General features: G+C 29.9%; 2 protein-coding genes across 9 annotated transcripts in view; one reads left to right on the forward strand and one right to left on the reverse strand.

The window, feature by feature from the left end:
* LOC126857986 (lysosomal acid glucosylceramidase-like) overlaps positions 1-26,274 on the forward strand; it is a 32,310-nt gene extending 6,036 nt beyond the window's left edge. Inside the window, exons 1-10 of one of the 3 annotated variants that reach the window (XM_050607964.1) lie at positions 17,958-18,051; positions 22,637-22,681; positions 23,103-23,312; positions 23,398-23,644; positions 23,790-23,943; positions 24,128-24,288; positions 24,507-24,907; positions 25,449-25,677; positions 25,913-26,026; positions 26,139-26,274. In XM_050607964.1, coding sequence (XP_050463921.1) covers positions 22,642-22,681; positions 23,103-23,312; positions 23,398-23,644; positions 23,790-23,943; positions 24,128-24,288; positions 24,507-24,907; positions 25,449-25,677; positions 25,913-26,026; positions 26,139-26,238 — 1,656 coding nt within the window. In that variant the 5' untranslated portion in view covers positions 17,958-18,051; positions 22,637-22,641 and the 3' untranslated portion in view covers positions 26,239-26,274. Of the gene's footprint in view, positions 1-17,957; positions 18,052-22,636; positions 22,682-23,102; positions 23,313-23,397; positions 23,645-23,789; positions 23,944-24,127; positions 24,289-24,506; positions 24,908-25,448; positions 25,678-25,912; positions 26,027-26,138 lie in introns of those variants that run through there. The other 2 variants (XM_050607952.1, XM_050607973.1) reach the window with 2 other exon arrangements.
* LOC126857908 (filaggrin) overlaps positions 1-26,703 on the reverse strand; it is a 117,588-nt gene that overhangs the window by 73,606 nt on the left and 17,279 nt on the right. Inside the window, exon 1 of one of the 6 annotated variants that reach the window (XM_050607824.1) lies at positions 10,218-10,698. The exons of 4 other annotated variants lie outside the window; for them this stretch is intronic. The gene's annotated coding sequence lies outside the window, so the exon portion shown is untranslated. Of the gene's footprint in view, positions 1-6,164; positions 6,296-10,217; positions 10,699-26,703 lie in introns of those variants that run through there. One more of the 6 variants, XM_050607816.1, reaches the window with a different exon arrangement.

Below are 26,703 nucleotides of genomic sequence, written 5' to 3' on the forward strand. Positions count from 1 at the left end.
ACTTGACTTTTTGTCGACTAACATAAAACTGATTTAAAATACTAGTTTAAAATACTAGTTTGTTATTTTTGTAGAAGATTGATTCGCGCGCGTGTTATTGTTTTCTGCTTTTTATCTTTATTAATCCTTAAGTCTTTGTTATTCTTTATTTTAGTAGTTTTATTAATTATTGAAAAAAGTATTGATAACACTTATATGTGAAAAAAAGAAAAAGAGATAGATGAGACGAGAGATAGACAGACAGGCTATAATAAATTTGTGATTACATAATGAGACTATATTAATAAATCTATATATTACAGTAATTATTAATAATATTTCTTTTAATAACTTACATAATCAATAAATAGTAGTGAATATTTATAGTAGTTATACCAATTATATAAATATTAAAATAATTGTGTTATGGAGTAGCAAAATAATTGCTGATGCATTTATGGCAACAATTTAAAAAATATCAATCACAAGTTACACTAATTAAATTATGTTTGCGGTTACCATATTTCTGCAATCTGTAATCCTTTTTACGATTCAATCGGCAAAGACGTAGTATTTATCTATTTGCAAATATATGCGCATCGCGAATTCGCTAATATTAATCGCTATCATTGTGATCCTTTCTCGATAATCTTAATCAAGCGATTAATGGCGTAATGGAACTTGTCTCACTTGTTCGAACATGATAATAAATTAAAGTTGGTTACGCAATTTCACAAGTGATTTCCCCATGGAATATACGGATGTAAGACTAAGGGAATATATATATCTATTTTATATTTATTATATTTTATTTTTGAGATGCAAGAAAAAATGCAAATATTTTTGTGATAATGCCGGCTGCAACTTTTTGAGTTTAGATATATTTACAAACGCATAATAATCTACCTGCAAAAAATTGTGGGTGTCGTAATTTATTTTTTATTGATAATCGAAATGTATTTCAAAACGAAGTTAATTCAATAAAAAACCTTTTTTTACATAAGTATTATTTAACATAATAAAGTCTTTATTCAATCTTAATTTTAAATCTATCTTCTTTTTTAATTAGTTGTGAAGTCTCAGTTCTAATTCAGAAAGATGGCAGATGGAGAAAGTAATAAAGATTAGTCCTCCTTTTATTATAAAAATTATTCGATTTCATCACTGAAGCTAAGCACACATTTTACGGATTTCTTACTACTCTTGAAAATAGAAAAGATTGGAAGAGAAAAAGATCACCTTCTCTTTACAGAATAACAAAGTAAAGCGTAAAGTAACACGTCGATCGCAATGAGAGTAGGAAGTGACAACTTCGATTTGAATGCGTCAGAGGTGTGTATACGAACTCGTGAAACAAATCCGCAGTTTCTGGAGAGCTCGACGGTTTAGTTAAAATGATATGGAGAATTGCTGTGCGCAATTCTAGACTAGTTTCGAGAACAAGCTCGATAAGGATGGCTGCGTCTCGTCACTTTTAATTCAAACTCATGTATTTAACGAACCATGACGTTTACTGTTAATGCATCCAAAATGATAATATATTAACAGACATAATAGCAAGTGAACACTTGACTTATGAAACGATATTACTCCCCCGTTAATGCAATGATAATATATTGCGATATTGTTAATCGTAAACCGCGTTGATATAAGCTTATACAGGATTTATCGAATAAATGCAGATAACAGACGCAGTTGAATATGGCCATAATTGAAGAGATTATTTACTTAAATCTATTTTTACAATAATGGAATTATAATTTACAGAACTGTGAAAACAATATTGATTTATTGATTTATTGATTTATAAAGACACAATTTTTATCAGATATTGAAAAAGCGGCTTAAAAATAATTTCTTAAATTCTTTAACAAACACTGTATCAGAATATTAATTATAAGAATATTAGTTATAAAGACATTGTAATATTACTTATCAGTTTGTCGAAAATTAAGGAGGTTCATTATCAGAAGGTTGTAATAAATTAATTATTTAATTATGTATATATATTTCCAGAAAATACAAGCCTTCTTTTTACGCGACGCAAATATATATATCTCACGTAAATATACATCATTTTATTTGCATAATTTATGATAAATAATAAAAGTGTGAGCGTGCAAAACGCACGTCTGAAGATCGCAGATATCTCTTATTGTTAGTCGTGCGTCTTCCTAAAAGTACGCGTAAGTCTACCGTGCAGTCTTCGCATAAGATATCAGTTTCTCGCAGGTGTTGTCGAAAACTCCTTTCTCGGCAAACTAACTCGCGGTATTTCCCAAAGTTCGTCCGAGCAAGATAGCGTGTCCCCTATTACAAGAGAGTGTTTAATAGTATTCGTCTCGCGCTCGGTTATAAATTGCTGTCTCTCTCTCTCTCTCTCTCTCTCTCTCTCTCTCTCCCTCTTAATCTCTCTTTTGTATTGATCGTGACCGCATCGCGCAAACATGTCTCAATTCGTACGTATTGATTGCTCGAAACCATTTCTCTAAAGAACATCAATTTGATTACAAGTTATTAGTACTGATTTAAACAATTGTATGATTATTTATCCAATTTTTCCATTTGATCGAATAAATCCGATAAATCCAGATTCTAATTCTTGTCATAATATTAATTAATATCTAAGAGCAGAAAGAATATTGCATACTTTATTGCAAGCGCCGTTTGATAAGCTCGCGTGACAACTAGAGTTCTGCAATAAGGAAGCAATAATTGAAACTATGCTTCTTCTGAGTTAAATGCTTTTGAGCACGCTAAGAATATTTCTGGAAGATAATCACAAGCTATTAATTATTTTTATCCACAATTTTGCGATTTTTATCTCAAGATCAAACGATGTACGAAGATTTTGTTTCACATAAAATCTTATCATATATTATAAAAAGAGATTTCACACTTATTACAATTATAATTATAAATGGATACAATAAATTCTAAATTTTATTATAAATATTTATATGTATATCACATAATTATTTAATCCTTTCTAAAAATAATTTGCTCATATTACTTAAATTTTTAATTAATGGCGCACACGCAATGCAAAGAAAGTTGTAAGTTGATTCCGCAAATGAAATACGAACGGTTTCTTTTTGGATGAAAAAAAGGTAACGCACTTGAACATGACTTTCTGTGAAGATTTTTAATGGAAATTTTTGACTAACGATATCCCTTCTACTCTTTTTCTACAAACTCTTTTTTTAAAAACACAATTACACACTAATGAACCGTAACATTATTTGCAATCATAAATTATAGAAAAAAATATTAATATTATATTTAAACTTTCATTTCTTTAAGTACGTAAAACTTGATAAAATGAGCGAAATTTACGATTAAACGATTTATGCGAGCTGCAATGCCTTTATCTATTGCGTGGAAAGGCAAATTCGATTCGCATGAGCAAACTGGCGTATATACGCAAAATACCAGGCGTTATATAACAGCAACATTATTTCGATATAAACGAGCATGCATGAGAAACGCAAACAAAAAGAAATGACGCGCTCGAATTTATCGGCGCGACGCATAAACGACTGTTGCAGTGCATGGGCTTTTATTCGCCCTCAATGGGCGAAAAGTGTCCTTATCAAACGCGTGTCAACAGCATGTTCCACGTGAAATCCGTCCGCGTGCCGCATCGCCTGCTCGCGTGAATCCCGCAACTTTGTCGTGACGTACATAGTTGGTAAAAACATTTCCGTAGCTAAAAGGCGACACGGTAACATGAAAATTATTGGCTGCATTATACCTGAATATATGTTATTATCCCGGTAATTTTATGAGAAGTTTATATCATAGATATGTCTTTTTTATGCAAACATTCTTTTTTATTCGTTCTTTGTAAAGGAGCGGCCACAAAAAAGCAAGAAATAGGAAAATCTACATTTTTTGTATGGAAACGGTAACTTTCCACTTGTTTTCTCCACACAATCTCGTTCCTTTCATTTTTGCGGGAAATAAATGGGATTGACGGAAAATGTGAACGCTGTCGTACGCACATTGTTGCAGCTCAACGTAAACCAAAAACAATTCGTAACTGTAATGAGATTGGCCACCATCGTCCACCATATTGCCTGCACATATACATAAGCGTCGCAGCAATGCGTTTCAACACAGAAGCTCTCTCATAGAACCGTACCGCGATGAAATACTATTAGCCTGATTGGAAGTACCAGCTGAAAATATTTGCCGGCATGCGCGCGTGATGATCAAACAAGCCCCTTCGTTAACAACGTATTATGGTCGCAGAAACCGTTAAACGGAAACAGAATACTCGAAACTGCAGAAATTAAATCTTATTCCATAAATAAGCGTCAGTAAAAATTTATAAAATGGATTATCATAGATAGCAATGCTGAATATTTCACACGATTGAACGTCCGCAGTGTGGCACGATTATTTTTTCGTATTTTAAATTAATTGTTATATTTTTCATTACGCAATTATTTTATAATTCATATATAATAATTAAAAAAAAATATCAAATTATATAAAATTTATGCAATATATCTAAAATATTTTTATAATTTATTTAGAGAAGTAACATTTTTATATATTTATTTATATATATTATTATATAATATATATTTCTGATTTTAAAGAATTTATTGTAATTTATTTTATCTAAAAATCACAAAAAAATTAAAATAAAAGAAAAACAGAATTCCATTTATAATTTTTACTATTAATATATGTTACGTAAGAAAAAAACAAAATTATAATAAAATTATTGTTCAAACCAATTTTATTTATAGATTTCAATCTCTACTTTACGCTAATAAAAAGCTTGATTTTTATTTGCAACATATGTATTTTAAATATTTTCAATATTTTATACATAAAACGCACACATATATGATATGTGTAGTGTCAAAATAGCAAATTAAAAATTATTATATATATATTTTATCATTATATATATTATAATACATAATTTAATTTTAAAAATTAAATTTAAATAGAACACGATTGAAGAAATAATCAGTCAAAGTAGAATCTACTGATATGATGCCATGAAAAAAGCGCTTATAAGCTCAAAAAAATTATCATTGAGATTCTGTCCCAAAAAAATTCTAAAGACTTCTAGAGTTTCAAAGTTGAAAAGTATAAAAAGAAAAGAGAAGGATGGGAAAAGTGATGACACAAAATGAGGGGGAATCGCACAAGGGAACGTACTTCAATAACTGCATAAAGTGATGCAACGAGCGACTTCAACGAAACGTAACGCGTGTTACGGGAATCGATACTAGTAGACAAGAAAAGCTTATTGTAGTGTATGTGTGTGTGTGTGTGAATACATATAAACATATATCTGTGTGTATATCCTATAAAAAATTTGACGAAACTTCGATCCGGTGAATCGCTCGGACGTATAATGAAATTTTCTTCAATTTGATGCCACTTTTGTAACAATGTCTTTCTAAAGATGAAAATAAATCTCCTGTTTAATGCAGCCATCAGGTCGTTGTTCTCAAGAAATCGACAGAGTTTTCCGCGAGGAAGCGACAACGGAAACAAACGTTTCCCCTAATTGCCCGTGAGCTGAGAAAAGAGGAAAAAAATGCTATACGAGACATGTTACAGAAAAAAGTGCAACGAGGTCAACTGATGCCGAGCTTCTTCTCGACGGTTTTCTCTCTCTCAAATGCCCACAAAAAAAAGCTTAACAAGAAAAACGAGGATAAGTGTGCTTACGGTAGGAAAAACAAAAAGAACTGATTTAATTTTTCCTATCTTGTTTTCTACTTGGACTGAGATTGTGATGGTAAACATAATAAATTATCAAGACTCTGTTTGCCTCTTACGTGTGACATATTGCTCACACATTAAGTATTGCAATGAGAACAGCAGTGTATCGATATATTATGTATGAAGATATATTATCTTCAAGCTCCATTGCAGTTATTTCGTAGTGTTTAGCACAGAAGAGTTTTATTAATTATTATTATTATTAATTAAATGTAATTGTATAAAATTGAAGATCATGAAAGGATTGCAAGACAAACTTTTCTCTTGTTTGAGAAATTAAATTAATAATAAATTTAAAAAGTAGTCCTCACACATATCCGATATCAGAGTCATCCCAAAAGAATTTTCGTCTCTAAATAAGATCCGATTCGACTAACTATACAAGACAAAAACAAAGAGCGCACGTTTATGAGCAATCATTCATTTCTTACCTGGCAATTCCGGTGTTCCTCCCACACCTGTCGTTCACGAAATTCACTTTCGTCCATTCTTCAGAAGCGCGCTAGAGATCCGCAATTAAAGAAATTGATATTCTTGCAATTCCATCAACTACACAATATCTTAGAGCTTCCATCTGGCGTGATTCTCTGAGCGATCGCGATCAAAATTATTCTCGCGTGTTTTCTCGATGGGATTTGCAATGCACTTCATTTTCTGTAGCAAATCTGTAGCCCGCAGGCACTTTCCGCGCGAAAAAGCCGTTTATTCCTCGGTATCTTCTCTTTTCACTTAATTAGTTTCCATTTTACCGAGAAATGCGTTGTTCTGTGTATTACAGAAATAAATAAAATTGTTTATTCGATGGCAACTCCATTTGTTGTTTATTTTATCAAAACATATTTTTTTACACTCGCTCACTTTTGTTTCTCTTCTTCACAGAAAAGTTTGTTTATAAGTTTTTTCTTTTCTAATAAAAAAGTTTATTGCACACTCGTGTCGAGAGATCATTCTTTCTTAAGGTCCCTTTCTTCAAGAAGAATGATAACTTCTGAAAAATTTACGTAAAATAGTACTCGTGTATATTGAGTGATTGTAAAAAATCCTATATTGTAATTATTTATATTCTCTAGAAAAAAATTTATTTTTATTATATCAAATTTTTAATTTATGTAGTTATTTAAGATTATCAAGAGACACACACACACACACACACACACACACGTTATTAATAATTCATATTTATATTTTTTACATACTGCTATAATAAAATATGCCCATAAATATATTCAATTGTTTGCAAGAAATATATAGTTGCATGAATCTATTTTTATTACATCAGATTTTCAGTACATATACCTATCAAAGTATTCATTATTTTTAATGATATAGTTGTGCTTCTTGCATATTATGAATATCTTAGGATAAAAAATCCATCAAACCAGCATTACGCAAATTTCTCATGTTTTTCATATAAATCTGCACTCGAGAACCCTTTAATTATTTTTTTTTTTTTTGATTTTTTGACAAATTTGACCTTTTTCTCTGTTCCGTTTACATCGAAGGTTTCGCCTTTTTTAACATATGACAGCATTGGAGATTACATGTGGACTAGGTCCTCTCTTCATTGCGAAAGACAGAGAAATAAAAAGCTAGTCTTTATTGGCCCGTCGAGACACGCTAGTCGCTTCAACAAGATATCACGAGAGGCCATTTAGGCGGCGCGGATTTAACTTTGTTCTTATTTCTCAAACCTCCCCGATTCTTTCTCTCATTCTATCGTCTTTCTAGCGCATAAATTTCCTTATGTGTATAAACAAAAAAATGTGTATAATCTCTTTATATGTTTTAAATAGACCGTTTATGATTTTATAATAATGACGTATTTAATTGCTAATAATTGGATCGCACTTAAATTAAAACTAAAGTATTAGATGCAAATCTGTCCAAATAATCTGATTGCAATTACGAATTCCATTTAAATTAACAATCGTGAATGGATTGATGTGTAAGCTTACTTGAGAAACTAAATTTTCCAATTATTTTTATTATTTTCCGAAATAATTACTCTCTCTTATTTATTTAATTGATATAAATCACACGTTTATCTAATTTATTAGAACTTCTTCAATTTTTTATATTTTTTTTTAATGAAAAATCTATTTATATTTGGATAATAGCAAACTAGGAATTTATGGGTCACAATGGCATTCTCCGTGCAACGAACCTCATGAGAAATTTAGAGTTTGCAGCGGATGCCATTGAACATGCTCGGGAACATCGTAACGTTTTCAGTGTGCTGTCAGTTTGTAATTTATCCCGATATCCGCCATATCGTTTCATCAGACACTACTGTTTCCCGATAACAAAATATCGACCTGCGACAAGGAAACGGCTCTGCGACCTAAGAAGAAGCTCCTATATTACGATGGCACTTTCATGTGCCATCGAAAGACTTACGATCTTTTAAAGTCGTCATAAAAATATCCCTTTGATCTCATTTCCTCCGGAATACGTATTGCAAAAACCATTTTTATTTCTCACGACGTGCTTTGCGAAAGTTGTATCTTCAATCTGAAAGACGATCATTTTCCTCAAAAAGACGACAATTTCAGTGAAAAAGTTTTGAAAGAGAGAAGAAAGCGATGTGGATGGAATTTTTGTGATATCGATGAACAAATCCTGCGCGTGATCGACATTTTCGCGACAAAAATTATATGATACAATGACAACAAAATTTCTAGGACGCAGTTGGTATGTTTCCGCTCTCCTTTCTCTCATTGAAAAGTATCGACCAATTTTTATTTTCACGAAATTGCCACAAAGCAATCGAAAGGGTTTAGCCAATGGTTGAGATAACCATAGAAAAGGATGCACTTCGAATTCAGCAGTAATGAAATTTATCGCTGCAACGTGATCGGAAGTGACAATCCGCGAAAATACGGGCCTTCAAATAATTTCAGAAATTATCCAATTGCGAGTTCTATGAAATTTCTAATTTACAATTTTATTATCTGCGATTATATTATCTGCATTAGAGCATGTCGCGTAAAGAAATACTGTGAACAATATATGTAATTTAATCTCTAATTATAAGTTTTAAATAGATTATTCTTTAAACGCGTGATACTTTAAAAAATTATTTACTTCGTTTATAATTCTGTATTTACTAAGGTTTGATTATACATGATTTTAAATATTTGATTCGCACATCGCGTTTCGCGACCTATCTCTTAATTACAAATATTCTTCTTTTATTCGATTGTTATTATATATTGTTATTTCATAACACTGTTATTTTAGTAAATATGATAATTAAACATACAAATGAAAAATTAAAATTTAATCGCGTGACCTCGCCTACGTATGCATGCACCAAAGTGAACAAATGACAAGTTCCGTACGGTAATTAGTTCATGTAAAGAGATATGAAATGTGAAAGAAACATAAGTCAGAAATGCAAAATTTGTGTTTGTAGGTCAACTTAGCGGAGAAATTATGAAGATAATTCGAAAATTGCAATACGAAATAATATCGTGAGCAAAGATTAACAACTAACAGATTTACATTAAATGGAAAAAGCTACAATCTTTAAATAAATCACAATAAACTTATATCGTTAGATATTTCCTATATTCCAATTTAACACTCAATTAATTTTAATAATCAATGCCTAAAGATACATTTGCTAAACGTCAAATATATGAATTGTCAGAATTCTCTTAAAAATAAAATAAAAGAGCTATAGCAAATATTAAACGACAAATATATCCGACAGGAACAAATGGATAGAAAAATAAACGTTGCATCGCAATGTGTTGTGAAATTCGCCTTTGTGTAAAACGTCTTCGCGAAAAATATTTCCCATTTGCATCCGTGGTATGCGCGTTATCGAAATTCGATGATTCGAGGACGTTTGAACGCAGAGAAAACAGATAAACTAGCCAGACAGATGCGGAAGCTTGAGGTCAACGTCCTCGAAAAGGCGCGTATCGCAGGGTCGTATCGGAGATTCGCGGCTTACATCTCATCAGAGGAAACTCGAATACATAAAAAACACAAAAGATCAGACTCAAGCGCCGTCGTTTTAAAACAGTTTTTTCGCCATCGGCGAAAGGCAAAAACATCGCCGTCGTTTAGAAAAAAACTCACGATATCTATACAAACAAATTGTGAGACAAACTGCAAATAAATTCTCCGTGCGACGATAATTATATGTACGGATGCAGGTGAATCGTTAACGCGAGCATGTTTTTTGCGTTTCATAGAAAAAATTCACAGATAATTTATGTATGAAACTTCGTTCTACGCAAAAGAGAAAAAATGGATTTGCTTTTGCAAAGAATTAAATATATTTACGCATAATTTCATCTGTTATATAATCTCTCATCACCAATGTCAAAAGATACTCCAATGGAGAATGCGCAAATAAAGAAAATAAAATCCCATGGCAAATAGAGTCGCAAATACTCCAGATTATCTCGGCGAATATCCTGCAGAAAATGTGTATAACAGACTCGCTCTCAATTCGCACAAATCCTCTTCACCTTACGACGCACGTCGCCCGTATTTTGCAATGGAGCTCCTTGAGGTCCACCGAGGAATTCATCGGGCACTCGTTCTGCAGCTAGTAACGCGATGCATGTCGCAGGTTCGCCGAAAGGAGCGTCCTTGGATTCGAGGTCGTCGACCCGGCTAAAAATTACGACTCGAGGCTCATCCTCGCGGGTTTCTTCGTCCCGGGAAACGACAAAGAGACAAAGAAGGTGGCCAACGTGCCGGCGACGCGCACGCACGCACGCACGCACGCACACATAAACGCATATACCCACATTGCACACACTTTTTCTGTAAATACGGTACGTGCGATCGGTCGTCCGTTCTCGTACACACGAGCTTAAGAATGTTTGTGCGATCGGTTGAAATTATTCAAACGAATCAAGAATATGATGACATCTTTTAAGAGGGCGCCAGTCAGAAAGAGGTGAATTGGCGAACATAGGTTTAACTGCGTGGGGTGATCTTTTGGGGTGCCGGTCCCGACGTTGACTGCGCCATCGGGCAGACTCCATCGCGCTACCCGACATCGGCGGCGGCGACGACGACGACGGCGACGCCGCCGCTGCCGGCGAGCGTCGGCTATCGATTTTTCCGCGCAGCCTCCGCGACCGGAACACGCCGGTGCATATCTCTGCTCTAGCTAGGCCTGTCGACGGCTTGCCTGTCCTGCGCGATCCCGGTTTTGTCTCCTTTACCACAAACATTTGATCGCATTAATGCTTGCTAGAAGTTTGTTCGTGTTATCTTTGATAAGCCCGGAGATGATTATGACAATGAAATTAACTGAGAGATCCAAGACTGTAGAGATTGTATTTGATCGTGGTTCGAAGATATATTTCTGATCTTCCGTATTTTCAGAAATAGAAATGTGCTTTTTTTGGAGAAGAAGCCACATTAATAACACATACATTATTTAAATATTATACAATAAATGATGTAAAATCAAAATACACCAATCAAAAATATACGATTTTGATTAATTAAATTTTGAAGAATGCAAGATTACAAAGTATGTTGACAAATAACTTATGTTGACATATAATCTTATTGATTTATTTCTGTTTCACTTCTGGAATTCATTGCTGCGTTTTTCTCTTTTCCTGTTTATATAAATCATTAATAATTAAATAAGATGCGCTAATGAGTTTGCTAATGGATGATGATGATCAATGAATTAATCCTTAAACGGATCTCTTAAATAATCTACATGCTAATAACAATTTTTTATTAATTATAAAACATTATAATATAAATTCTCATAAATGTAACATATACGTGTGATATTTGATAATGATCATACGATACATATATATGTATAACGTAATTAATATTACGTTGACATATTTCATAATTACATAGCAACATATATCAAGTGTAAGTCGCTTTTCGCAATTACGATCTTGTTCATTAACTTTATGTCGGTTTCTTATACATATGTGTTTAATAACATTATTATTATATAATTATTGGCGATAATTCATGATGACTACATGTCCTCACCATATTTAATTAATTCAATCTTAACGCTATTTAATGTAATTATATATATATATATATATATATATATATATACCTTATTAAAATACTAATTAAAATATGTTCATTTTTCATAAACCTTGACACGTATATAAATAACGCAAATTAATTGCTTGCTTGTGTTGCTCTTTGCGATAAATTAATTTTTTTCACGATAAAAATAAAATTAATTTACACCTTGTAACTAGCATGATAATTATTATTCGTAAAATACTTCTTAAAAGATATTCCTATTATATGGAAATTTAATAATCAGTTTATTACGAAAGGAAAATCTGCTAGCGTGACGCATCTGATATCAGCTAGTATTATATTCTCAGCACGTCTAAAGTTCTTATAATATTACGAAGAACGATATGTGTATATATATTTCGTTATATAAAAAAGCATAACATGCTGTAAAAAACATTTCAAACATTTTACATATATATTACGTGTTTTTATCGAATTAAGATGCGAAAAACTCGCGGAAAAAGTTATGGTAGATTGAATTCGCTCGCTAAAAAGCAATGCGCAAGCGATCGATCATTTCAATGCGGTCTCCTGATGAGAGGCTGAGATTAAATATCCATTGTGCCGCCGCTATGTGTCTGGATAACATCCACCAAATCATTGGACAGTCCAGATAGTTTGGAACGGTTCTAATTACAAACATAGTTGGCCGCAAGGGGAGGCAATAAAGTCCCGAGGGTGAATGAAAACTTTACCGATTATCGTATCTGCTTGCTCAACGTATCGAGTAGGAAAATTCAGACATTGCCAAACCACTGAAGGCGCCATATGTTTATTTTAATTATATTTGACAATAGTAGAAGGCAAGTGAGAGAGACACAGGAGATGCAGTGTAATATTATCTAATGATATCATACGTCTTCCAATTAATTGCCTCTATTTTCAGCCAAGTTCAATATGTTTACTTAATCATTTGGCTTCTCATTAAAAAAAATTTATTGTTACAATAAAGTCTATCAAATTTATTAAATCAATCTTTCTCAAGATACAAGATTCATTATTCCATTATATAAGAGCAAAAGATCTTATTTTTAAGATTGCATTTTAAAAATACGTTCGTCGTTGCGCGCGCTATTTGTATTAAAATCAACTAAATATTCAATTAAGTTAAAATTTGATTAGAAGAAAGAATAAAATAAAATAGGGATTAAATCAAGATAGACCAAGGCAATAGCTACGAAAAAATGGACGAAAGCGAAACCAAGGCGGAAATAAACGAGACGTATTTTCTTGATGAGTCTACTTACAACCAGTAGTGGCACTCGATCTGCGGTCGGACAATAAGGGAAGTTAGCTTACGCCAGCGCTTTGTCTACGGCCGATGAGTGATCTTCGAAATCGAGATGAAAAAGATGTCAGGTGGATCTACCGGATGCCCTAGCTACATGCGGGGATGCGAGAAATATATACGCCGACCTCAAGAAGCATGAAATGACAATAAGAGTGACAAAGGATCTCATTAACGCTGCTTGGAAATATTTCATGCGCGAGGAAATTTGATCTCGATATGGATATATCACGATTACATTCAGAAACGATTCGATATAGAAAGTAGGACAACACGATAAATTCGTCACGTTATAAAAAATGTACAACAATATATTATTTTATTAAATTTTTTATTTTTATTTAATTTTTATCGTAAATCGTCGGTAATCATTGTTATTAACGGTCAACTAACAATCAATTTAAAGTAATTATATTGTATTTTTTTTTTATAACAACTTTGTGTAGAAATATTGGAAAGCAGATATTGGACTCAATTTGTATAAATATAATAGTTCGATAAATAAATTGATACAAAATATATCAATGCCGTAATAAGACGCGATTGATGAGGATATTTCTTTAAATGAGAGTCATTTAGGAAGAACAAGAGGACAAAGACGCACGTTTTTATATATATATTCAAAAAAGAAAATGGACAATAACCTTGAACCAAACTTTTTTAAGAGGTAAGTGATGATGAAATATATCTCCGATCGTATAGAATAGAATTCGAGTGAGCGCGTTTCAAGTATCACACGTGGAAGGTCCTTTTGACTGAAATGATGAAAGAGACATTCTGCGCGGGATACTGAAGAAATGGAGGGTAAATTCAGAAAGCTGTAAATCTCGTGAAAATTCCGCACCGAGGCAATATGACCAAAAAAAAAAAAAATCATAAAACGAGTCATCAACGTAAGATACAGGATGTTGTCGAAATAATGTGTACATAAAGATACGTCTTCTTCTGCGATTATAATAATAGGATAGAAAAAAGAAAGTAATTTAATATTCGTATTCAGCACTAAACGATATATTACTTTTTCTACGTTTTTTTGTTTTTCTCATGTCAATTTGTAATTTAATTAATAAGCTTTCTGACGTAGAGAGATCAAGCGAAACAAAGATGGTTGTCAAAATAAGAAGTGAGATAAAAAAAAATGAACAGCAGGCTGAAATATGTCAAAGTGCAACGGGCTGTACTAGAAAATAACGGAATATGGATTGATATTCTCTCGCAATTTCCGTCAGTATTTCATCATCCTTTGATATAATTCGCAGGAATTAAATGCTTTTAAATAAGCGTGAACAACTGCATACAGTTACGACGCAACGATATGTGAATTGATTATTAATTATCTTTTAAAACAATTTTATTTATAATATCAATTTATCTTTCGCATAAAATTAAATGCGTACTGCCAGTTCGTTTTTATAATCACAGTTGATTGTTTAGTTTAGTGGTAATCTTTTTGCGCAATCGTTATAATGCTCGTTTATATGCAGACGAACGAATGTACATGTCGCCAATTTGGAGTTTGGAGTTTCCTTAATTCTCGCAACGAACTCACATCGTACTCGTAATGTCGCGCATCTCGCCCAAGGATTTTCGCGAGAGTATCCCCAGCACCGGCGCAGCCGAGTTTATGGAGATTAACCGACGAGAATTGCGATTCGCGGCTCTCGTCGACCAGCCATCACGCGAAAATCCGTTGTCTTAATCCACCTTGTTATTACGATGAATCGTGCAAAAATACATAAATCTTTAAATTGTGCCCTTGTGCTGAGTATTAATTGACCTTACTATAAATTAAAAATATCAAAATATGAGATTAACAAATATTTTTTCTCAAAATTTTACTTTACCATAATTTATTCTATAATTTCCAACATTTTTGTAATCATACTAGAAAAATGTTTTAAGAGATTACCTTCACATTCATTTATTAGAAATATGTATTTACTTTACGTTGCCACAAATTCGATTAAAGTTACCTGGCACAAAAACAGCCGGATCATATCGTCAACATCAAAGAGAAATTTTATCAGTTTTGATTTCAAGATTTCCAATTATAGCTCGACGTACTTAAATACAGCTCGTGGTTAATTTCCACGAAAACTTCGCTCGACATGCTTTCCTCTCGATGTTGGAAGAAAGTGAATGAAAATGAAGAGTAATTAACTTGAAGAGAGGAACAGGTTTCGGATATAAAAATATCCTGGAGCCTTAATTACGTAACAATATTTTGATTATAAACCCAATGATATATGATAGTTAATCATTTATATTTCGCGAGGCGAGATAAAAGATGCATTTTCAGCATAGCACATGCGAAAATTGTTAATCTGTCCTCTTCGATTCGTGTACGACGAACTTCACAGACGCCATTATCGAGATGCCTTGGAGACTCACGAAGCCTTCGGACGTCGAATTTACTGTCTCTCGCGCGAGCAAGCGTGGTTTCATCAATTTTTGATCGATCGCTTTTCGCCCCGACTTGCGCCACATCGAAGATGGATAAGAGCAACATCAAGAAGCGATCCACCACCTTCACTTTGAACTCGTACTAAATTTTTCGTGTCAACTCTCTCGTCTCTGTGTCCTTTTTTTGCACCCGTCTGTTCTGCTCGCTCTTTTAACGGTGATTGCTCAAAAAGCCGTGATAAATGTCAGTGTAATTTAATAAACGATATGCCGATATAAAAACGGGATCGCACGTGACGATAGAAACAATGTCATTGCGCATTATTATTTTGTCAAAATATATTATGTTAATGTAATATAATAGTATTACCGTCTCGAACTATCGTTTCATGCCATGTTTAAAATCTATTTAAAATGATCTATAATTCAAAATAGAATTCTATTTTTATAATTCTTCGTCGGTGAGAGATATATATTACAAGAAAAAAAAAAGAAAAGAGATCCCATGCTGATGCACTTATCTCTTGCGGTCTATTCGTTTTATCGGTAAGAGCAAAACGGATGATCTTTCTACTGGTGATCAATGTTACTCGTACTATTGATTCTCTGACAATAATGCATCACAAAACACGCGAGCCTTTTTAGAAATAATCAGCCATTACAGTAGCTTAAAAATTCTGTACTAATTAAAATTCTCTTTAACAATGCATGTAACTGATAAATTTGTAGCTACGCTACTTATAAATTCATGGCGTATTCATGTTTCACGTTTTATCAGTTACATGCATTGTTAAAATAAAAGAACATTTGAGTGCATCAGCCACACTATTTGCACACATGTTTTTTATGTGTTATCGATCAAATTTGATTTTGGTACTTTTATATAATCTGAATGTAAGCCAAAATAACAAGCAAAGTGAAATCGCTGATTTCAACATTTCAATCAAAGTAAATAGAGTATAATTTAGTAAGTTTCACATTAGTATTAACCGGATGGAAAAAGCTTACTCAGATGGTTACAGCGATAATCGATGATGTTTTATGCTCATTTATATCCTAAGTATTATGAAGGTGAGTGTATAAGAAGAAAGGGAATCCTATTATATGACTATAAGAAAGAGAAACTCGGCAGATATGTAATAGGAAAATCGATACAAATACTGCTGCAATTATTGGAAAATTTACTTTCCGAATAAAGATTACGATGGATTAATTTGCGAAATGAATAAGTCGTCGATTATGGAAAATATTCAACATCATGAAAAATTTTAATGAGTTATTGATTCTGATATATAAGAGAGAAAAGAAGTGAAAATATATAATTTTAAATAAAAAAAAAATTTGTATATAATATATTAACATATATTAATTAATTGCCATTTGTTGCACACAGCATAGAGTAATTGAAATATTCATTAATGTGCTTTGGTTAAATGAATATATTGTAAATTCCTTTATATGTAGATGTTAGAATTCCCTGCCAAATATTTCTCCAATTTGTATCTGTATATTTTATATAAGGTAAAAAACTTTGAATACCAAAAAAATCGGTGGAATCCATAGGATGTTACATGGTTAATTTCATGAATATCTTGTAATTATTTTGTATAAAATAATTTTTTATATCTCTTAATTTTTGAGTTATGTTTATTGTGATTGTTTTTATTAAGCTTGTTTCTTTCTTTTTATTAAAATATATATATATATATATATATATATATATATATATATATATTTTATACAAAATAATTACAAGATATTTATACAAAACGATTACGAGATATGTATGTATATATATATGTATACATATATATATGTATGTATTTGTGCATGTGTGTGTTTGTATGTATGTGTGTATGTATTTGTGCATGCGCACGTGTCTGTATCTTATTTAAAAAAAAAAAAAAATTACAATAAAAAAAAATAAGTTCACAATAATTTGATAATAAGAAAAATAAACTGAAACAATAACGGTAAACTAAAGTGAAAAGATTGGCAAATAATAATTTATTATATTACAAAATATTTAATTTCATTAAAGAATATTTTATATTAAATTATATTATTATATTAAATATGAACGTTTCCGATCATTTTTTTGGTACCTCTTTAACATAGTAAATTCTAATGATATTAATAAATTGAATATAATAACAATCGAGAAGATTTATTAATGAAATAATCATAAATAATATGAAGAAAATTTGCGCTCTAATTACTGTGATTCAGCTCTTATTAATTTTCTCATTTAGCATAATAATTTACCACAAAAAGAGATATCTAGTTTGTGATTTAATTAGCTGTTATAAAAAGAATTTAAATATTAATTTGTATCAAATTATTCAGCGAAACTTACAGGCATATTTCGAAAAAAAATTTATTCATAAGTGCCTAAGATTAAGCATAGTTCCTACGCGCTGTATAATCTTGACATTTGATACTAAATATATACTGCTTGTATTCGTGCAAAGTTCAGTATTAAAACAGAGTTTGAGAACTACACATGTTTTGAAAGTGTGCAATTTTTTGTATAAGTTCCAAAAAGTGCTTTGTTGCTTTACGCGAACAACGGAGTTTATTATGTACGTATGTGTGGGTGAATATCCATTTTTACAAAATTTCATTGATTACTTCAACTTTAATTCCTTTAAGACCAGTTGACATTGGCAGATCATATGTCCTAATTTATTTGTTTAATTCGCACGATTAAACAATATAAATGAGTATGATCAAATATCATTAATATTGACATTAATATAATTGATATTATAATGTTGAAAATTAGTTTTAATATAAATAATAACCGTTGCAAAACGGAGACAGAATTAGCGTGATTCAGAGGATAGAATTAATTCAATTTAAACAGATGTAACGAAAATATACAATCGGATTTTTTTAGTTATCTTTTATTATACACAATATGTGAAAAACGTAATTAGCAAGTATTGTGAAACATTTGATAAAGCTTTGCCAAATAATCGAAGAATTATTTTATCTCTTATATGTATATATTTTTTTTTTACTTTTTTCTTAAATTATATTTAGTTTGTTGAACAAAATAATATGAAATATTCGATATTTTATATCGAATATTTAATTATATTTCCCAATTATATTTCTCATTATGATCTCGTATAATTTAATAAATACATCAAGCCCATCGCCATATTAACCACTAGGCCATTGACATTTCTCTTCTATAAATTTTTTCCCGTTAATCCTTCTCTAATGTCCGTGTATAGTTCGAGCTGTGATACACACTATTTGTTCGTAAAAGTCTTTATTAAAAGAAACAGACCTCGATTTGATGAATTTATCCTGAGTCTGAAAAAAACTGCATGACACAACGTAGAATATATCGAGATGCATTATTTAAAACTATAGGAGCTCTTACAAGCGTATTCCGAAGCTAAATGAATATTTGGTCCAACGATTACCTTATGGCAGAGGGTATGCCTCGCTGGTCGCGCGATCCCGTTCCTCGTTTACAAAAGAAATTCAATTTAATCTTGAAACGAGACCGAATATGCGCGCGTGGCAATTAATGGAATCTAGTTCACTTGTGCTAACATGTTCAACTAGTTTTAAACTAATTGCATGTATTTGTAGAATAATTACCAAACATGTTTGATAAAGAATAAGAAAACAAGAAAAGAGCATATAATCGTGAAAAAGATAGAAAAGGAAGCAATACGTAAAAAATATTTCATATTTTTTCATTGTCTTTTCTATATCAATATAAAGAATAAATAATCGACTGCGATAATCATTTTTCAATTGAGTTGGAAAAAGATCGCGTTTTTCTTTGTTTCAAACTTTCCGACTATTGATAAAAGGGTTAAAAGTCGTGACTTGTGATGCTTTTTAATTCATTTCTAATTCATCCTTTAACATTTCCTACTAAGCGCACGTAATATATCTTTTTTTTACGATTTTCCAGAGATAATTATGAAGACAGTTATAATAATAAAAAATTTCCACAAAAAACCAATAATGTGTTCTTAAATACTAAAACAAAGCTAGTCGACTGTCTTTGATGATCAAAGATTATTAAATAAAATGAATAAATACATGTGTTGACTTACTCGTAAAATTTATGCAGTACTATAACGCAATAGCATAGTTTTATTTGCAACTACTTTGCATTCAAAGCACAATTGTGTTTCATTTTATACTTAATATATTTATGTATTTAAGTTATGTATAAGAACTTGACGTGTGCTGCTGCGTCAATTAAAGCCAACGATTATCATGAATAATATTATTAAAATAAAAAAATAAAAAACCAATTAGTTATTTTATTAATTGGTTAAGATATAATATAATATATAAAAATTGTTGCTTAATACATGCATACATATATACACGTCGTGTCAATAAGATTTTGATTGCAATAACAAAAAAGTTATTATTAATAACCAGATATTTTATTAACTTTTTAAAATATAATACAATACATAAAAATTATATTTTATAGCAGTTAGTGTGTATGATACATATAGAATACACGTGATAAATAAAATTATATTATTGCATCAATGTATGATATATTGTATAGATTGTATGATTGAGTCAGTGCATCTATTTATTGTGTTATATCTATTAACCTTTTATGTCTTGCCGTTTTATCTTTAATATTTCATCTCAATGATGTTAAACTAGCTTTATTTAATAACATGTTATATATTATTTATATTTAATAATATATTATTATCTTTACTTAAAAAAATTGATTGCCATATTTGCCTCTTCATAGTTATCCTTACAAGATTATAAGAAAAAAAAAGTTGCTAAATAACGGGCACCATAAAACGCGTATGAATAGAGCATATATAGCTATATAAGGGTTACTAATTCATTTTTGTGTGAAAAATATATTTTTGTAAAACTTTGTCATATATAACTTTATACTAACTTGGTATTAAATGCTCTAAAATTTTGCTGTATTTTAAAAAGTATAAAATTTTTAAAAAAGTTCAATGCATTATAAAATATATTAAAAATCATAGAACTCTCATCTATTATTATTATTATTTATTTATAACTATTAATTAAATTATTTTTCATGTTTCTTATCATTTCAATAAAAGTGTTATATGTATATCTTAAAGTTTCTGATTATTGTTTATTTATTATGTAATAAAATAAGCTTACCTTGAAATTTTTTTATTAGTTATCATTGGCTTGCAAACAGCATATAAACAATGGCATTTTTATGCAAAAAAGTGATCTTATCCTCTTTCATCTTCCAGACACGTGAGAAAAAGAACACCTGCAATACAATTCACACAAATAAACTTTATTAAATTTTACAAATCTATCATAATAAAACAGTATTTACAAATTTTCGCTTCTTAAAATGATAAAAAGATTCTCTCATTTATCTATCTGTAAAGATAAAAAACTAAGATTTATATTTCGTTAGCCAACATAATGATCTGCATATTTTATGCTATTATACTGAAAAAAAAGTTGTTTATTTGATTAAATATGTTTATTCAATTATTATTTTTTTAATTAAAATAATAAAGTCAGATAAGTCGTATTTAAATAATAATCAAATAATTGCATTTAGTCAAGTTAACAGTGTTTTTCTATACACACATTTATTCAATTACCAATAAAATATGTTTTAAATTTTATATCAAAATTCGATACGTAAATTTTTTGGTGCTTTAAAATGGAACGAACTTATCTGATCCCAAATTCATAAAAAAAAAAATTTATAGTATTGTATACATAAGAATCATCTTTCCATAAAGAGATAATTGTACAAAAGTGTTGGATTTACATTATTTGTCACTGTGTGCTTATTCCAAAATTTATGTTATTATCACTGCTTCTTAACGTAATGTTTGTATAGAATTTATCTTAGAGTTTATCTTAGAGTACATTTTTCTTTCCGCCATAATACTAATAATAAAAATTTTTAATTATATATCTACTTTTAACATTGCACTTTTGTAGAATTATCTTATCATAAAGATGAGTCTTATATATGAATCTTCAATTAAAGCTTCAATTAATCTAAAGCACATATTATAAATGTAATTATAGATATATCAAACACTAATTCGTTATCACTGTTATATTTAGAAATACGATGACTATGTTTTTTTTGAAAAATATAGTAAAATTAAATAAAGCACTTATGCAAATAAAAGCAAATTATAATATCGCAATCTAATCATATAAGACATGTAGATAGGATGTACACTACATCCTACATACAATATAGAAAATTTTTTTAATAATAGAAAATAATAAGTTAATAATTAAAAGATAAAAAGAGCTCAAATGATAAATTCCAAAATGAATAACAAAATAATAAAATCATAGCCAATTAGAGTCCGGATACGGTACTTAGGACATAAACAATAATGAGTGTAATACTTTAAGAATAAATTAACAATGCGTTACGATGGATCAATAATATTGTAATGCATTAATGTATTGCTAAAAGAAAATAAATTTAAAAGTATAAATCAATCCATAATTTATGATTAAAATAATAAATAAAAATTTTGTTTGTTTTATTTAAAAAATGCGCAATTTATTTTTTACAATATGCTTTAAATTTTGTCTTATAGGAAAATAAAATTATTATTAAAATAATTATGCATGTATATTATTTTCTTACATTTTACACTTAAAATTTAATATATAAAGCAATATATAAATAATACGATCATATCGATCTTAGATTATTACGAAAAAGAAATATCAATACTCTTACGCTTTTCTTTTCGGATTTCATTATCATTGAAATTGCTATATATATTAGATCAATATGATGCACGATGTGTTACATTCAATTAAACTGTTTACAATACATGTACAGTAAAAATCAATACAAGTGAGAAATAGACAGTTCTTCGTATAATAATAAGTAAAAAAATTTTTAATATAAAATTTTTGTGAGATATTATTTTTGAAAAAATTAATTAAAAAATTTGGAAATTAATCTACATATATACTCTCTCGATTATTTTTTTTGCATATAATCTGTTTTAAAATTTTCTGTTTCTGAAATTTATGTCTGGTACTATACAAACTATTGTACAAACATGGTACTGATATGAGCGATTCTTTAAAATGATTTAAAATGGTTTTTGTTTCGTATCAAGTGTGTATAAATTCGTGAAAGCTGCGATCGTTTTGTTTCAGTCAGGATGTGGCGCTTGATCATTCTCATTGCTGTTTCAGTGACAGGTAGATAATAGATTGTACTTTGTATTTCAATTGCATTTCAATAATAGATTGTTATATTTTGCGTCTGAGAGTAATTCTTTATAAAGACATATCATAATTAAAATAATATAAGTACAGTTATTAACTTTATTATTATATACATGATTTTATAAACCTTCGAATGTTTTCTCACAAAATAAATATTTTTGGAACATGTTTTAAAATGTAAAATATGAAATATAAAATATGTAAAGTAAATAGCAAAATTTTCGGTTTTAACAATTTTGAAACAATATTTAAAATCGTATATTTATGTTCAATTTCAAAAATCCATTTACATGTAAAAAAAAATAAAGTGCAGCACATATCTCATTGAAATACATGCGTATACGTAATAATAATAGCGAAGTAATTAATGAACTATATTTTTTAATAAATGTAGTTACGTTATCAATTAACTGTGTCAAACGTCGATCGACGACGAGTGGAGATGATGGACATTATTGCGTTTGCAACGCAGAACAATGCGATGAAGCTCCGGACGCGATCAAATCGTCCAATCTTGCCAAATATACCTTGATAACTTCAAGTAAAAATGGTTTACGATTTCGTGTTTCAAACGGCATATTTAAAAATGTTAATCCTAATCAAGGTGAGTATTTAATTTCCTCTATAAAAGACAAATTAATTTTTTGAGATGTACTAAAAATACTAAAAAGAATTATATGTGTGAACAGATGATTACAAATCTCAAACAAATGAATCTCAAATATATCGACAATTATTAAAAACACTTACAACCACAGTGAAAATATTTCGCAAAAGTCTTAAGAAAATCTTAATAAATCCATCTAAATCGGAAAAGATTATTGTAAATCAGACGCAGACGTATCAAGAAATATTTGGGTTTGGAGGAGCAGTGACCGATGCAGCGGCCATGAATATTTTTAATCTGACACAAAAGGCGGCTGACAATTTATTAAAGTATAATAAATTATAAATTACTTGAATTCTATAAAACTTTTGTTAATTTAATACTTGTACGATCGATACGTGAAAAAACTCTAAAAAGTATTGATGATTTTTATCAAAAGATAATTCTATATTTTATCTGCTTTTAAAATTGTAGAAGCTACTTTGGATCAAATGGTATCAATTACAATTTTATCAGAACGCCAATGGGTGGCACGGATTTCTCAACGAGACCTTATACCTACGCGATGACAGAAAATGACACTTCACTTTCTCATTTCGATTTGCAAGTGGAAGATTATGATTATAAGGTTTATTCATTTAATAATTAATTTTTCGTTAGTTATTTTATTTTACAAAACCAGCAATCTATTTTTTTATAAATTTGTAAAAAAAAAATTCTCATATTCTTACTTCTAAAATTAACCAAATAAATGATGACATATTTGCAAAGTATAAAATGTACACGTTTCATTAAATATTTCAACTGTTAAGATACCGGTGTTAAAACGAGCTCAAGAATTAAAAAAAAATAAAATCAAGTTGTTAACTACACCATGGACTGCCAGCCCTTGGATGAAAACGAAAAACAGTTGGAATTTTGATGGTAAATTACGCCCAGAATATCGACAATTGTGGGCGGATTATTTTGTGAAGTAAGATATGTTATAATAGTCTATTAATTTTTTATTTATAATAACTGATCAGGATATTTATTTTTACAATGTACAATATATATATATATATATATATATATATATATATATACATATTTGGAGAATAGATTTATATAAATAAATTTATTTAAAAGTCGCATACATACAAAGTTTAAAGTATATCATTATAAATAATTATTTTACTCTTGTATATATAGATATTTTGAAGCTTATCGTAATAATAGCTTGGAATTCTGGGGTCTGTCACCTCAGAATGAGCCAGTCAATTACATCTATGTTGACTCATCTTGGAATTTTAACGCAATGCCATGGACTCCTGAGGAAGAGCGTGACTGGATTATCGAGTACTTGTCACCAACTCTAAAAAAAAAGGGTTTCGAACACATCAAGATCTTTGTAATGGAAGAAAACAGACTGTCAATTCCCGATTGGCCGAAAAAAGTATTTCAAGATAAAAGAGCAAGAGATATCGTTTCTGGAATCGCGCTTCATTTTTACCTCGATAACATAATCGGCCCACATAACTTAAATAAAATAAAACAACTCTTTCCAGAAAAGTCAATAATATATACAGAAGCTTGCATTGGAGTTTTTGAAGGTTGGTAAAGATGAATTTTTATTTTCACATTATAAATTTACTACATTTCGAAAGATTCTTCTATTGATAGTTTAAACGAAAATAATTTTGAATAAATCAAAAATATTTGGCATCGTGTAATTTGTCATATTTTCTAATTTTCACTTTACGATATTCGATAGTTGTTAGGAAAAAAAAAAAAAAAAAATTAGTAAAGAATCCTTAGAGTTGATTTAGTTCCATAAGAATATGTTCTTGCAATAGTGCACCTTTGTTAATATTTGGCACTTTGGCATTTTTAAGTTGTTATTGTAATTTTATAAATATGCCATCTGTAAGCTTATAAGGTTTAAATATTTTTAAAACAATTTTTTAGTTGAATAAAATTTATGTTTTGTGATATTAAAAGAAAACAGAGAAATTTTACATCAATAGAGATTCATTTATATATTAAAGCATTAAAGGCTTAAAGTTTTATAGAGCAAATACTAAATCACAGTCATCGCTTGTCACATATTATATAATTCAATAGGCTATTTACAGAATACACGGCTATTTACAGATCAAAAGGTAATCCTAGGGTCATGGAGGCGTGGTGAGATATATGCGAAAAATATTATCGAAAACATGTCGAACTGGGTATCCGCTTGGATCGATTGGAACATAGCTTTAGATGTGACTGGTGGACCAAATTGGGTCAAAAATTTCGTTGATTCGCCCATAATAGTCAACAGCACCGCTGACGAATTCTACAAGCAACCAATGTTCTACGTTCTTGGACATTTTTCAAAGTGAGACTAATTCTTCCTTTATGTTTAAATTGTGTTGTACGTGTATATATATATATATATATATATATATATATATATATATATACACACACACACAAATATATGTAGTGACGTACTTATAACATCAGTAACATATTAAAACGACATGAATTCGTGGTACAGTTAGAGTTAATGTTTTTTTCATAGCGGTGTTTTAGCGATTTATATAATTTTCAATTAAACTTTCCTTGATTAGATACGTTCCACCTAATAGTGTGAGGATCGGTACAACAATGGAAAACATGATAGGAATTGAAAATATTGCATTCTCTACGCCCGACGGTGGCGTCGTATTAATAATCTTAAATCTGTAAGTTTCTTTTTGCATATTTTAACATTCAAATGACAATTGGCGTGTTATATATCTTAATATTTTGTATGTGAGAAGATTTTCGTGCTTACTAAATTTTTGTTTTCTTTAGAAACGAACAGAAAAAAACAATTTTGATCGAAGATCCGAAGAAAGGGACAACAAAGATAAATGTTCCCCCAAGGTCCATTAATACGATGAAATATTGGTAGATAGCAAGAATATTAATTCGTCATAATGTTTGTCCGATAGATAGATAGATATATATATATATATATATATATATGTGCGCGCAGAGCGGAGATTTTATCACACATTTGAAATTATTTTAGGTCTGTAAATTTTACTATAAAATATTTTTTAGAGTAGATGCTTTTCTTTAAAAGGCTACAGAAAGTATAATTAAAAAATAAATTTTGAAATACAATTGCTAAACTACTATCTCTTCATATAATACATTTGCTGCAATTATACAATACTATAAAAAATGATTGTTCTGTTTAAAAATTCTGTTTCAACTATAACTTCTATGCTTTGAATATTTGTATACACATTACACATTTTTAATCCGTTGGTTTGTAATTGATTAGTCGAAACTTCCATATAACTCGGATAATTCTCGTCGAGAATTAGAACTCTCATCGAGAATTCTTACTTTTCCTAGACAAGAATTTACC

This window comes from Cataglyphis hispanica, chromosome 2 (genome assembly GCF_021464435.1).
Source record: "Cataglyphis hispanica isolate Lineage 1 chromosome 2, ULB_Chis1_1.0, whole genome shotgun sequence".
NCBI classification, from domain to species: Eukaryota; Metazoa; Arthropoda; class Insecta; order Hymenoptera; family Formicidae; genus Cataglyphis; species Cataglyphis hispanica.